The following is a 13589-nucleotide window of genomic DNA, read 5'->3' as shown; positions in this document are numbered from 1 at the left end:
AAGCTCAGAACTAAGTGAGCTAACAGGTAGAGTCTGGGCAGGGTGTCTAGAAGCTAGGGTGCATCTGTTGCCACCATGCCAGCTGTTGGATTTTCTTCTTTTTTATTTTTTTATTTTTTGGGTCCCGTCGTGGGGCTTGAACTCTGGGCCTGGGTGCTGTCCCTGACCTCTTCAGCAAGGCGAGCGCTCTACCACTTGAGCCACAGCACTACTTCCAGTTTTCTGGTGGCTAATTGGAAATGAGTCACCCAGATTTTCCTGCCCTGGGCTGGCTTTGAACTGCGATCCCCAGATCTCAGCCTCCTGAGTAGCTAGGATGACAGGTGTGAGTCACTGGCACCCTGCCTGATTCCATTTCTTTATGTGTAAATGTACAGATGCATCACAAGAGCCACATTGTAGACGTTTTTGTATTGTTTTGCCAAATGCAAGACTCAGGTTGTAATGTCACTTCTCTTTAGAGCTCTGTTTTGTTTTCTGTGCTAATGGTAAAAGCCAGGGTGCTTGGACTGAGTTAGGAAGCCAGGTCTCAGGATTAGGCAGAGCTGTGGTTGGTGGTGGTTGGAGGTCAGTTTGGTCCTCACTGAGTCAGGATTCCTGAAGCGTCCCCAGCAGGCTGTTCCCAAGCTTGTCTGATTGTGTGTGGGCTACCCTGGAAGAATCGGGCCATGGGCACTTAGTGGTCAACTGCTTTTCCAGGCGGGCAAGGCCCTGGCTTTCATCCCCTGCATCATAAAGAGGTTGCAGGTGGGGAGAGACTTCCCAGAAAAAGTACACGCAGAAATTTGACCTGAGTTTCATTACTGGTCTCCAGACCAGCTGGAGCGCAGTAGTGAAGTGCTCGTGGGTCAGAGCTTCCTGGGAGGGTGTTTCCCAAGCGAGGACGCGGTCAGCTCCAGGAGCTCTGTTTCCTTTGAGTAAAATAGTGAACCTCCTGTTGCTCTTTTCTTCACCAGCTGCCCTGTGTGATTACTCTGGGTTTTGACTGCAGGCGCAGAATCCGAATTTGCTGTGACGAGCTGAATCTTTTAGTTCCGTTCTGCAACGCAGAGACAGATAAGGCAACAACCCTTCAGTGGACCACGGCCTTCCTGAAGTATATTCAGGAAAGACACGGGGATTCTCTTAAAAAGGTCAGTATGTAAGTAGGCCAGGCAGGCGCTGGTTCATCAGCGTTCTTTATGCGCTTCTTTGCTAAGTGTCACTCAAGTGACACTCAAGTGTCACCTGGGTTTCCAGGAATCTTAACACCAAATGCTAGGGAAGGTGTGATGGACACTCACCCATTAATGCTATCACTTGTTCAAGTCAAAGTCACAGCCCATACTTGCTTATGAAAGTGCACTATGTAAATGGCAATCGAGTCTGAATTGTCAGGTAGCAAACTGGACAACTTACTGTGTACAGTGTAGTGTACTGGGGCCTGCAGAATGTGGAGGACATGAGTTTTGCCCTCCTGAAAACTGTGAAAATGAAGAAAGCAAATAGAGGAAAAAGGTAGACAGGTGCCCAGTAGGTAGTCTGGGTTCTCAGGTATATTCAGAAGGCAAGCAAGCCACATTTCTGTGGGAGGGGCTGTGAAGCCCCCCAGTGCTCCTGGCTCTGCTCCAGCCAGGCCTGGGCTGCGTGGGGGGGTTGACTTGGCCCTGGCAGTGGTGGGTTGTGCACTGTGATTGGGGCTTCAGTGCCCAGCTGGCTCCGAGTCAGGGCGCGCAGCTTTGTCCCTGCGGGCGTGATGGTGCCTTCGCGGAAAGAGCAGGCCCGGTTGGGTCCTGATTTTGTGTTGTGCCCGAGCTGCTGGCAGTGTGGAGGCCAGCACTCCGCCTGCAGGATGGGCTCAGATGGCACGGCTCCCTGGGAACTCAGAGGGGCCCCAGCTGGCCGCTCTCCAGGGCCTGTCCACAGGCTGGCCTCATCCCGCGGGCTGCTCTCTTACCTCCATTCTCCAGTGCATCACAGGTCAAAGCCGTATTATGTTGAGTTTATTCTATTGTAGTTACTTATAACGTTGTCCTTGAATATCATTTGTTAATGGTAGACTGTTGGTTTGTTTTAATAAAATAAAGCTTTACTATTTGTTAAAAGGCTTAAATTTGGATTTGTGTATCTATTTGTAGTAAACTATTGATATGCTTCAATTAAATACAATGAGAGTTGTAGGTTTTGAAGTGTTTGTCAACTATACTCCAAGATGATTAAATAGACTTAAAACTCTGGATATAATATTCTAGACTATTTCTTGGATGGTTCTGAAATTTTATTATATTGATCTTGTAGATTGTTTCTGGGTCAGCTTATCAGACCCATCAGGAAGTAAAGCTGGCTAGAAATCTGGGGCGTGGTATGTTGTTGGCCTGAACACACTTGTCCTTCTTGTGCGTGGTGAATTTCATAGTCATTGCGTGCATGCTTTTGTTCTCTTTTTGAGGAGGATAGTACAGGGGCTTGAGCTCGGGGCCTTGTGCTCGCAAGGCAGGTGCACTACACTTGAGCCACGCCACCAGCCCGTCTTTGGCTGCATTTTTCAGCTAGGGCCTCCTCTCTCTCCCCGTGTCTCCCACATAGCTGGTGTTACGGTTGTTTGCTACCACAACTGGCTTCAATTAGTGTTGTGCTGAGCAATGCAGTGCTGTGTGTGCCTGTGTGCCCAGCACTTGACCTCTGCCATTCCTGCACGCTCCCTTCATGCACACACTTCAGCGATAACCACAGACATGAACCTTCATCTCAAAGTATTTCTGCAGGTGCCCCAAAAGGAAACCTCCACCCACGTGACCTGCACCACCCCCACCCACAGAGCTGGTGCCGGTGCCTCCCTGGCTTCACCCCCTGCTCACGCTTGTCCACAATGCTCTTAAAACGACCTCCACAGCGGGACTGACTTCTCCCTGACACGGCACGTGGCCATAGGTTGTGTTCTGCATCTGACTCTGGCGCTCGGTCCCAGTTGTCTGTAGAATTCCTGCTTCAAGATCTGGATTTTTGTGATAATTTGTGTGTGTGTGCATGTGTGCGTGTGCGCGTGTGCGCTGGTACTGGGGCTTGAACTCGGGACCTCATGCTGGCTCTTGACTTTTTTACTCAAGTCTGTTGCATGGGTCACCATTCCATTTCTGGCGTTTTATCAGTAAATTGGAATTAAGAGTTCTCAGATCTCAGTCTCCAGAGGAGCTAGGATGACAGATGTGAGCCACCCGGACCCAGCTTCAGGGAAGCTCGAGAAGCTGAGGCCGCATCTGCCCCACCCCTCCACAGTCTCTTCTTCCTCGTCCACCCCTGTCCCTGCACCAGGCAGGAAGCACAAGTCACTGGCCTGGGGTGGGCGAGGGTGGGGAGACCCTCTTTGCAGGGTGGAGCACATCTTGCCCCTGCAGACCCTCCTGCCCTCACCCCAAGCCCAGGAGGGTCTGCCCCTGCCACGCTGGCAGCTGCCGCTGGCCTTGCCGCCGGCGGCCCTGCAGTGTCACTCTGGTCCGTGAGCATGCGAGCACTTGATGCCTTGAGTGTCATCTGCATGGAAAGCCTGCGTGTTAGGGTGATGGAATCTGCTCGTTTAATTGCATTCTTCACGGTCTTGCACAAGTAAAGCCCCGTCTGCAGTAGGGACTCAGGCCAGGTAAGTGGTGTCACTAGCGTGCGAGGCTCCGTGCCAGTGGAGCGCCGAGCACTGCGGGGCAGCCGCTGAAGGTGCCACTGCGACTGCTGCCTTCCTCAGACCCAGAGGCCGGCGCGGAGCCCTGCGGCAAGCCCGGAGGGTGCCCCCCCACGGCTCTGTGCTGGAGGGGAGGTGGCCAAAGTGACCAGCAGTGGTGTTTCAGCGTGTCTGCGGCCGTCAGCCACATGCGAAGCAGGGCTCGGGGTGGCCCTCTGGGTTTAATTACACAGTCTGGGAATGCCGCTGACGGGATACGACTGACACAGATGCAGCAGTGTAGATGCCAGGAGATGGGGTCCCCCGGGGGCTCATGTGGAGATGGCCGTGATGCTTGTGTCCCGTGTCGGCACGTGCATGAAGCGTGCCCCCAGCTCCCGCAGCGTGTGCCGCAGTGCCAGGTCCTCTCCAGAGATGCGTGTGGGAAGAGGCCCCTGCATCCTCCGTTCCCCCAGGTCTGGGCTGCCTGGCCCTCATCGTCCTGAGCTGCTGCTCGGCACCTCCTTGTCGAGGTCCTTGCCCTCTGGTCAGGGAAGGCCGGCTTTGGGTATTCTGGAGGCCAGCCCCGCCCCTACCCACAGCCCTGCCCTGAGCCGGTCAGGAGTAGTCTTTCATCATTCCCTTTTACTTTGAATGCTTAAAATGCATTCAAAGTAAATGCTCACAGCTGTCATCCCAGATACTCGGAGGCCGAGATCTGAGGATCATGGTTCAAAGCCAGCCTTGGCAGGAATGTCTGTGAGACTCTTAATTTCATTTAACTGAAGTGGTGAAGCTGTGGCTCAAGTGGTAGAGTGCTAGCCTTTAGCAAAAAAGCTCAGGGACAGCACCAAAGCCCTCAAGCCCCAGGACCAACACACACACACACACACACACACACACTCATATTTGTTACTATCCTTGTATAAGGGTTTTTTGTGAGGGGGAGGGAGTGTGGGAGTTGCCTGTTAGTTTTTCATCTTGCTTCCTAGTGAATGCACTTAAAGCAAATTTCTGTCTTACTACTGTCTCAAAAATATCCTGCAGGATGAAATGTAATGCTTTCACTTACTCTGAGCAAGTTTTGTCTTACTTCTTCAGCAGGGGGATTCTCTGTGTATGTTACACTGTGGTCAATGAAGCTGCTCTGTGTAATAAAGTTTAAACAATTTCTGGAGTCTTGGCACTCTGACCTTTTATGTGGTCAACTAAGGAAGTTCATGAATATTTGGAAATAATGTGCCTCCTTCGTGTAGAGATTCTGCATTGATTAGGCTGAGATTGTTGAGATTCGAACCACCCCTTCCCTTTCCTCCGTCAGGCCTGTGTGGATCTGTGCTCTGGTTAGATCTTGGTGTTCTGAGTGTTTGTTTTACATACTTGGCACCTTTGTTAGCTACGTACTATTGCCCACCTGTCTGATACCTTCTGAATGCTTTCTTTAGTCAGTTTGAAGTTTCTTTCCTTGTTTCTCCTAACTTCGCCTTTAACCCTGGAAATATTACATACACAGTTTTCTTCCTCACGACTTCCTGACATGTTTTCTGAATATAAGTAGAGCCATCTTTGTTTCTCTTCTAAGAAGTATAGCCTTGGGCTGGGAAGGTGGCTCAGTGGTTGAGTGCTTGCCTAGCATGCATGAAGCCCTGGGTTCAGTTCCTCAGTACCACATATGCAGAACAGGCCAGAAGTGGTAGAGTGCTAGCTTTGAGCACAGAGAGGCTCAGGGACAGAACCCAGACCCTGAGTTCAAGCCCAAAGACTGGCAAAAAAGAAAAGAAAAAGAAAAAAAAATATAGCCTTATTATTGAAATGATTGTCATAGTTATAAACCTAATAAAACAATTACTTTGGTCAAATGCCATCTTGAAATGTTTTGATTACTTGTAAGAATTCTGCAGTCTGTGATCTGAATTCTTGGGAGGCAGAGATCTGAAATCAGGAATTGCCGTTCGAGGCCAGAGGAACAAAGAAGCTCACAAGACTCGAACTCGCTTGGTGGCTGGGCACGTGGCGTTCTCCCCCCCTCCCCACCCCCCCACCCCGCCCCAGGCCAGTTGGAGCGTAAAGCGAGGCCCTGCCTTAAAACTGTACAGTGCCTAAGAGGGCTGGTGGCACGGCTCGAGCGGCGGAGCGCCAGTACAGTGCCTAAGAGGGCTGGTGGCACGGCTCGAGCGGCGGAGCGCCAGTACAGTGCCTAAGAGGGCTGGCGGCACGGCTCGAGCGGCGGAGCGCCAGTACAGTGCCTAAGAGGGCTGGTGGCACGGCTCGAGCGGTGGAGCGCCAGCCTAGCGAAGCGCAAGGCCCTGCACCCAGTTGCAAGTATTGCCAGAAAGCAAAAATACCTCCTTAAACAACAGCAACAACAAACACCTGTTTCTCATGTTTTGTTGAAAATAGGTGCTAAGTAAAAGTGCAATGGGAGTAACTTAGAGGTTACACAGGCGTTCCCACCCCCGTTCACTGGGCTGGGCTGGGCAACCCGGCCTGCTCCTCACCGAGACAGGTGCCGGACCGGCCTGGTCACGCGTGAGGATAGGTAAGGAAACAAGGTGCTGGCGTATGTCTGAGACATTTTCTCCTTTTTGACTTTTGTTATCCTAAAAGATAAATTCTACCTTGTCAAACATAGGCGATTTTTTTCCGTATCACAGTGTGGTACATTGGAAGCCTGATTTCAAGACGTACTACATAGTTACAGTCACCAAAGCAGCATTGGTCAGGCACAGAGACAGACTCAGGCCAACAGCACCGATCAGAGGCTTCAGAAAAAGCCTGTGAGCCAAGGGATCCTGGACAGAGGTTCCAAGACCGTATACTGGAGGAAGGGTGGTCTCTGCCACGTGCTGCTGGGAAAAGAGAGCCCCACCTGGGGCTCCGGACGCTCAGACATCAGCTCCAAGTGACGAACAGCACAAACGTCAGACTGCGGCCCCCAGCTCCACAGAAACGGAAAGACCTGAGAACAAGAAAGACTTCCAAAGGACTCCCAAAACACAGGGGAAAGGCAAAGAAATGGAAACTGGGATTATATTGAGCCAAACGGCTATACACCGAAGTAAAGGGATTCTACAGAATGGGAGAAGATACTCATCTGAGAGGATTAATTTCCAGATATTATGAGGAGCTAAAAAAAAGTGAGTCAATTTAAGAGTGAGCAAATTATCTAAATAGACCCTTCTGGAAAAAGGAAATACAATTTCATGAGCTGCCAGGGAAATGCAAACCAGAACTACAATGAAATACCATCTCTGCCCAGTTAGAATGGCTGTTTTTAAAAGAAGGCTGGATGTGGGGGAAAACGAGCCTCATGATAGCAGGAGAAAGCAGAACAGTACAGAACTAGAGATGGATCTAGCACCGCTTCGGGGTACGAGCCAAGGCAGAGACGCAGCCTGCTCGCGGCCCTCAGGGCCCTGTTCCCAATGGCTGAAACTGGGTGTCTGCCTGGGTGCCCAGGGGAACAGAAGGGATGCAGGACAGATCTCGTCATCTGCAGCAAAGTGCACGGAACGATCAAATACGCCAGGTTCTCGCATAGGTGGAAGTGAAAAACCACGTTGGCCGGAAGTAGAAGTTGTGAAGGGGAGGGGCTGTGAACACGTGCAGACCGGAGGCGGCCAGCATGGTGCAGCCATTGCTGAAGCATTCACACCAAACTACAACCATACGTTATATAAAATAATCTTTATTTTTATTTATTTACTTTGTTGTTGTTGTGGGGCTTGAACTCTGGGCCTGGGCGCTGTCCCTGAGCTCTTCAGTTCAAGGCAAGCACTCTACCACTTGAGCCACAGCATCATTTCTGGTTGGCTAATTGAAGGTAAGAATCTCAAGGGGACTTTCCTGCTGGGGCTGGCTTTGAGCAGTGATCCTCAGATCTCAGCCTCCTGAGTAGCTAGGATTACGGGTGTGAGCCACCAGTGCCCGGCTGTATAAAAAAACTTTAAATGCTTTGTTTTATATTACATCCTAAACCAGCATTCCTTTGCTACTGGGGCCTGAAATCAGGGCCTTCTGGCCATGCCCTGTCACTGAGCCATGCCCCAGTTTGAGTTTGTTTTTCAGTTGGGCCTTGTGCTTTTTCCTGGGCAGGACTCAGACTTGAGTCCTCCTACCTCTACTTCTGGGATCATGGGCATGTACCATCATGCTCAGACTGCATCCTACAGCCTCTGTGTATTGATGCACAGATAGAGCTCTGGGTGTCGGTGGCAGTTGGAAGTGGCAGATGGCTTTGGTTGATCATAATTTTGATATGGATAGGTAGACTATTACAGTCAGTGCAGATGATACAGAACTTAAATCAACAGTAGCAGTACGTATCTTTCTCTTTCCCTTCCTGAATTAAATCAAAGCTTTAACTCAGTGACAAATAACAAAACAAAATTGAAAAATGGCCAAAAGATGAAACTGGGGGGCGTGGCTCAGGTGGTGGAGCACCTGCTGTGAACAAGCGAGCAAGAGCTTAAGTCCCTGACCTGAACGTCCCAGGACCAGCACAAATAAATAAATACTATCTGGAAAGAAAGGCAGTGGGGGCGGGGGAGAGCCTAGCATAGCCATTTCTCCAGAGACGTCTGTGAATGTCAGTAAGAACCTGAAAGGAGACTCGGACACAGCGTTAGTCACGAAGCCGTGGGCATCCTCCGGGATGACTTTTTTTTTTTTTCAAAATTTTTATTGTGATTAAGTGATTACATAATTTCCCAAATTTCACGTTATTGTGGGATAGTGATGCTCAGTTAAAGTCACAAACATTCTAACTTTCCTGGAGCAGATTGTCTATCTGGGGATGACTCTTGAAGAGAAGTCTGAAAATAGCCTGTGTTGGAAGCGCGGTCTGAGCCCGGTGCCGGGTTGGCAGCTCCGTGGAGGAGTGTGGCAGCATTTTACAATGTTAAACGGAATTGCCATGGACCCAGCGGCTCCATTTCTGGGTGTAAACCCAAAAGAAACAGGGAGCCACTCTGAATACGCACAGAAGCATTGGTCACACTGGTTGAAAGGTGGTGTCAACAGGTAGACACTGCCTGCCAGAACTCGCCCGAAGTCACGGCTGCTAGGAAATTCAGGGAACAAAACGTTAAACGCTGCCATGGATATGTGAACCTCAGTGTGGACAAACGATTCCATCTCCTCAATAACTCAGTGCCACAGGAGCCGGGCGCCGGTGGCTCACACCTGTCATCCTAGCTACTCAGGAGGCTGAGATCTGAGGATCACGGTTAGAAATCAGCCCAGGCAGGAAACTCTGTGAGACTTATCTCCAATAAACTATTCAAAAAAGCTGGAAGTGGCACTGTGGCTCAAGTAGTGGAGTGGGCTAGCCTTGAACAAAAAGCAGCTCAGGGACAGTGCCCAGGCCCAGAGTTCAATCCCACAACCAGCAAAAAAAGGAAAAAAAGACACAGGAAAAAGCGAAAGGGAAGCCAGTGGCTGGTGGCTCACGCCTGTAATCCTAGCTGCTCAGAAAGCTGGGGTCTGAGGAGCTCAGTGCTATTCAAAGCCAGGCGAGGCAGGAGCACTGGTGAGACTCTTATCACCAGTTAGCACCCCCCCCCCCAACAACCGGAAGTGGTTCTATGGCTCTAGAGGTAGAGCGCTTGCTTTGAGCTGAAGAGCTCAGGGACAGCGCCCAGGCCCAGAGTTCAGGCCCCACAGCTGACAAAAAAAAAGAAAAGAAAGGGGACCTATGATAGATTCAAAGATATTTAAGTGCCTAAGGCAATATTTGGATGCCAGTTCACATAAGCCATTTGTACATGGGGGTCGGGGAGCTGCTACACAAAATCGCTGCAGGAGGAGCCAAGCCCCCCCCACCGTAACCACGGCAACCACGGCAACCAGGCTGCAGTGAGGGTTTCAAACAGCCGCGAAATCAGGAGCTGTTTCAAGATAACTCAGAGGAGAAAGGGGAGGCCGAGCGCAGAGATGGAGCTCATTCTCTCTGTTATTTTTTAACATCTTTAGACATTTCTGTTAGCTTTTTTGTTTGTTTTTGTTTTTTTTGGGGTCCGGTCATGGGGCCTGAGCTCTGGCCTGGGCGCTGTCCCTCAGCTCTTCAGCTCAAGGCTAGCGCTCTACCACTTGAGCCACAGCGCCACTTACAGCTTTTTTCTTTTTGCTTATGTGGTGCTGAGGAATCGAACCCAGAGCCTCATGCATGCAAGGCAAGCTCTACCACTGAGCCACCTTCCCAGCCCCTTCTGTTAGCTTTTCTAAAATATACCATTCTATACAAGCCAATCTAGGTTTATATGATTTTATTCTAGTAAAACACATAAAATTTGCCATTTAGAAGCCAGACGCTTGTGGCTCACACCTGTCATCCTAGCTACTCAGGAGGCTGAGACTGAGGATCACGGTTCAAAGCCAGCCCGGGCAGGAAAGTCTGTGAGACTCTTATCTCTAATAAACCACTAGAAAACCGGAAGTGGCACTGCGGCTCAGGCAGTAGAGCGCCTTTGCCTTGAGCTGAAGAGCGCAAGGACAGCGCCCAGGCCCAGAGTTCAAGCCCCATGACCAGCAGCAACAACAATTGCCATTTAACCATTTGCAAATGTGCTTGGTGTTGTGTTCTCTGGCAGCAGTGTGCAACCATCACCACTAGCTTCTTCCAAACTTTTTTCCCAACTCTGCTGCTGAGTCTGACTCTTCTTTGCACGCTCTGTTCTCAAGGCCACCAGGCTGTAGCAAGCCGGAACTTTGGTCCTTGTGGCTCTCACCTCCATGCTCCGTCCTGCATCTCATGCTTCAGGCGTCATCAGAGCTGACCTGGCCCCAGAACTAAGGCCTTCTAAAAAGTAGAGGGATGGAAGTGGTGCTGTGGCTCAAGTGGTAGAGCACTGCCTTGAGCTGAAGAGCTCAGGGACAGCACCCAGGCCCAGAGTTCAAGCCCCATGGCCAGAAAAAAAAAAAAAGTAGAGGGGTAGAGTGACAAGAACAGGAGCCCACAGCTGCCTGCGCTAAAGACCTCCCTAGGCCCCCCCAGTGTTGGTGGGGAGGGGCAGCCTCCAATCCAGACACATACGAGTGGCAGAAGTAGCACATTTGTTATGTAACTTTTGCCACAATAGTCATCTGCCTTCTATGACAACATGCTCAGACACTGACAATGTACCGGAAAAGCTGCACACACACACACGTACACACACACGTACAGCGTAACTGCTACACACACACACACACGTACAGTGTAACTGCTACACACACACATACAGTGTAACTGCTACACACACACACGTACAGTGTAACTGCTACACACACACGCGTACAGTGTAACTGCTACACACACACACACGTACAGTGTAACTGCTACACACACACGCGTACAGTGTAACTGCTACACACACACGCGTACAGTGTAACTGCTACACATGTACACACACACGTACAGTGTAACTGCTACATACACACGCGTACAGTGTAACTGCTACACATGTACACACACACGTACAGTGTAACTGCTACTGGGCACATTCCTATTTTTTTCATCATATACACCTCCTTACATGACTTACGCTTGTGGCACCTTATAGAAGCATCTATGGAGATCTTCCTACCTGGGCACCACCATGCCTGACTTATTGATTGATGTGGGGTTTCATTAACATTTTACTAGGGTTGGCTTCGAACCACAGTCCTCCTGACCTCTGAGATCACAGGTATGAGCCACCATGCCCACCTCAACCTTTGGTGCTTCTGAAGAAATCAGCATTCCGCATCTCTGAATTCAGTACATTAATGATCACTTCTTGACTTTAGGAATTTGAGAGCGTGTTTTGCGGTAAAACTGGCAGAAGGCTAAAGCTGACCAGACCGGACTCCTTGGTGACCTGCCCGGCACAGGGGAGTCTGCAGAGCAGCCCCGCGATGGAGCTCAAGTGACTGGACTGAACCGGGACCTGGGGTGCACGGCACTCCTGCGGGACCGCGCCCATGTTCTTCGTTCCTGGAGCCCCTCTCTGACGGCCCACCTTGAAAAGGGACATGCTCTGGCGATGGGACTCCAGCAGGGACGTTGAGAGCACATTTTGTGAAAGTATGTATCTAAAGCAAAATACGTACCCATGAATGTCCTAATGACCATTTGAGGATAAAGACATCTTGATAATTTGTAAGTAATTTTTCAATTATCTGTCTGATTTCCATCATGTGTTCTTAACATGATAGCTTAAGAAATTAACATCCTTTGCCATTTTTTTTAGTCTTAACAAGACTAGAGAAAACATTTCTTTTTACTTATTTTATTTATATTTTAAATATGCCCCTTTAGCGATTGGAAATGTAAATTGTTAACTAGTAGTTTGGAGATTTTATTTCATGTGTTGTATCCCTCCCCGCTGTAACGCTCCCCGTCTCATGGTACTAAAAAGTACAGCACTCTTCTGAAACATTTTGCAAAAAATTTTCCAGATACTTCTTTAAAGGTACTTTTGTCCATAAATATTTTCTCAATAGATGCTTACATGCTCATATTTTCATATTGTGATTCATTACTTTATGTGAAATAAACTGTGTTTGGAACTGAGTTTCCCAGCGAGTGGCTTTATTTATTACAACAGGTACTTCAGCACACCGTGCGGGAGCTGCCGTCAATAAATACTGTCTGGTAGGGACGCTCTGTGTGTACCCGCAAAGCAGGCGAAGCAGACTAGACTGTTGTGCACTCGATTTTTTGTGTTACACTATAGTCAGTTACTAATCTGGAACTTGAATGTATCATTTTATTGGGGTGTGTCACAGACTTTACGCAGATGCTGTGTAAACAAGTCACTGAGTGTGTTCATGGAATTGAACAAGATTCTCTAGCTGCAACCTCGTCCCTCGCGGATGCTGGGCTCCCAGTGGCCTTCTCTGGGCCTGTGTCTGAGGCACACGGTCCTGGCTGAGCGGACGGACAGCGTAGGCGTTGCAGGCTGGCCACGAGCGGGGCGGGCAGTGTGCCACGAGCCACCAGCTGGGGGCCGTGGCAGGTGGCCGGGCAAGCCTCCGGATTGACCAGGCTGCGAGCGGCCCGCTGGGCACGGCTGCTGTGCGCTGCCCCCGGGAGGCAGCGTCCGCTTCCTGACAGCCCAGCCGTCCTTCAGGAGCTCCGAGGACCGGACTTCTCCCCGCCCCCTCCCAGGACGGCGCCTTGGCAAGCGGAAGTGTCGCAGATTCCTGGCGTGCCTTGAGCCCCGACAGCACCCGGAAGGCCAGAGTCCCCAGGAAGTCCCGGCTCCCCCGGAGCGCCGTCTCTGCCATCTTTGCTGGTGCCGGGCACACCCGGGGGCCCTGCAGACCGGGAAGGTGAGGTCAGAGGCCACGAAGCAGCTGCCCCTCCTTTCCCTGGCTAGTTTGTGAGCTCTGGAGGAGGCCAGGGCCGCAGGGCGGAGGCAGAGGCAGGGCAGGCGAGGCCCTGGAGGCCACCGAGCAGGCTCGACGGTTTCGAGGGTGCCCGGCTCTCTGGTTTCAGAAGCATTTGGCGGGCAAAGAGTGGATTTGTGTGAGGAAGGGGAAGCAGGCAGCCGGGGTGGGGAGGGAACTGTGAGGAATGGGGTGGGCTGGGGGGCGGGCAGGGGGCGGGCAGCTCCCAAGTGGAAGCCGAGGGCCATTCACTGGCATGGGCCGGCCGCCGCCTACTGGAAGGGCCACAGAGGGGCAGCCAGGACCACCCAGATGAGGGGACACCTCAGAGGACGTGGGTGCCTGCCTGCCGAGGCCTGGCACCCCGAAAGAGGGGGAGCACAATGTGTACTGACTACTTTTAGGTGTTGGTGCTTAAGCAGCCGCTTCCGGTTCCTGACCGTGCTCAGACCCAGCCCCCTCCCCACACACGCCACCAGCGCCGGCGGCTGCCCACCTTGGAGCCCCTGGTCCCCCGCGGGTCCGTCCTGCCCCGCGCCGGCCGCGCCCTTGTCTCCTCGGTCGCCTCGGCTTCCTGCAGCGAGAGCACAGGGTGGGCAGAGCGGCC

At 51.2% G+C, this 13589-nt stretch overlaps 2 protein-coding genes across 2 annotated transcripts in view; one reads left to right on the top strand and one right to left on the bottom strand.

Moving 5' to 3' along the window:
- Tcfl5 (transcription factor-like 5 (basic helix-loop-helix)) overlaps positions 1–12164 on the top strand; it is a 22066-nt gene extending 9902 nt beyond the window's left edge. The window contains exons 5-6 of the mRNA XM_013030351.1: positions 992–1133; positions 11399–12164. Of these exons, the coding sequence (XP_012885805.1) occupies positions 992–1133; positions 11399–11521 (265 nt within the window). The 3' untranslated portion in view covers positions 11522–12164. The remainder of the gene's footprint in view (positions 1–991; positions 1134–11398) is intronic.
- Positions 12165–12266: 102 nt separating this feature from the next.
- Col9a3 (collagen, type IX, alpha 3) overlaps positions 12267–13589 on the bottom strand; it is an 18410-nt gene continuing 17087 nt past the window's right edge. The window contains exons 30-31 of the mRNA XM_013030350.1: positions 13479–13556; positions 12267–12910 (exon numbers count right to left, since the gene is read on the bottom strand). Coding sequence (XP_012885804.1) covers positions 12720–12910; positions 13479–13556 — 269 coding nt within the window. The 3' untranslated portion in view covers positions 12267–12719. The remainder of the gene's footprint in view (positions 12911–13478; positions 13557–13589) is intronic.

Source organism: Dipodomys ordii, unplaced genomic scaffold (genome assembly GCF_000151885.1).
Source record: "Dipodomys ordii isolate 6190 unplaced genomic scaffold, Dord_2.0 Scaffold129, whole genome shotgun sequence".
In the NCBI taxonomy this organism is placed as follows: Eukaryota; Metazoa; Chordata; class Mammalia; order Rodentia; family Heteromyidae; genus Dipodomys; species Dipodomys ordii.
The sequence above is the reverse complement of the archived record's forward strand: the minus strand, read 5'-3'. Positions and strand labels throughout refer to the sequence as shown.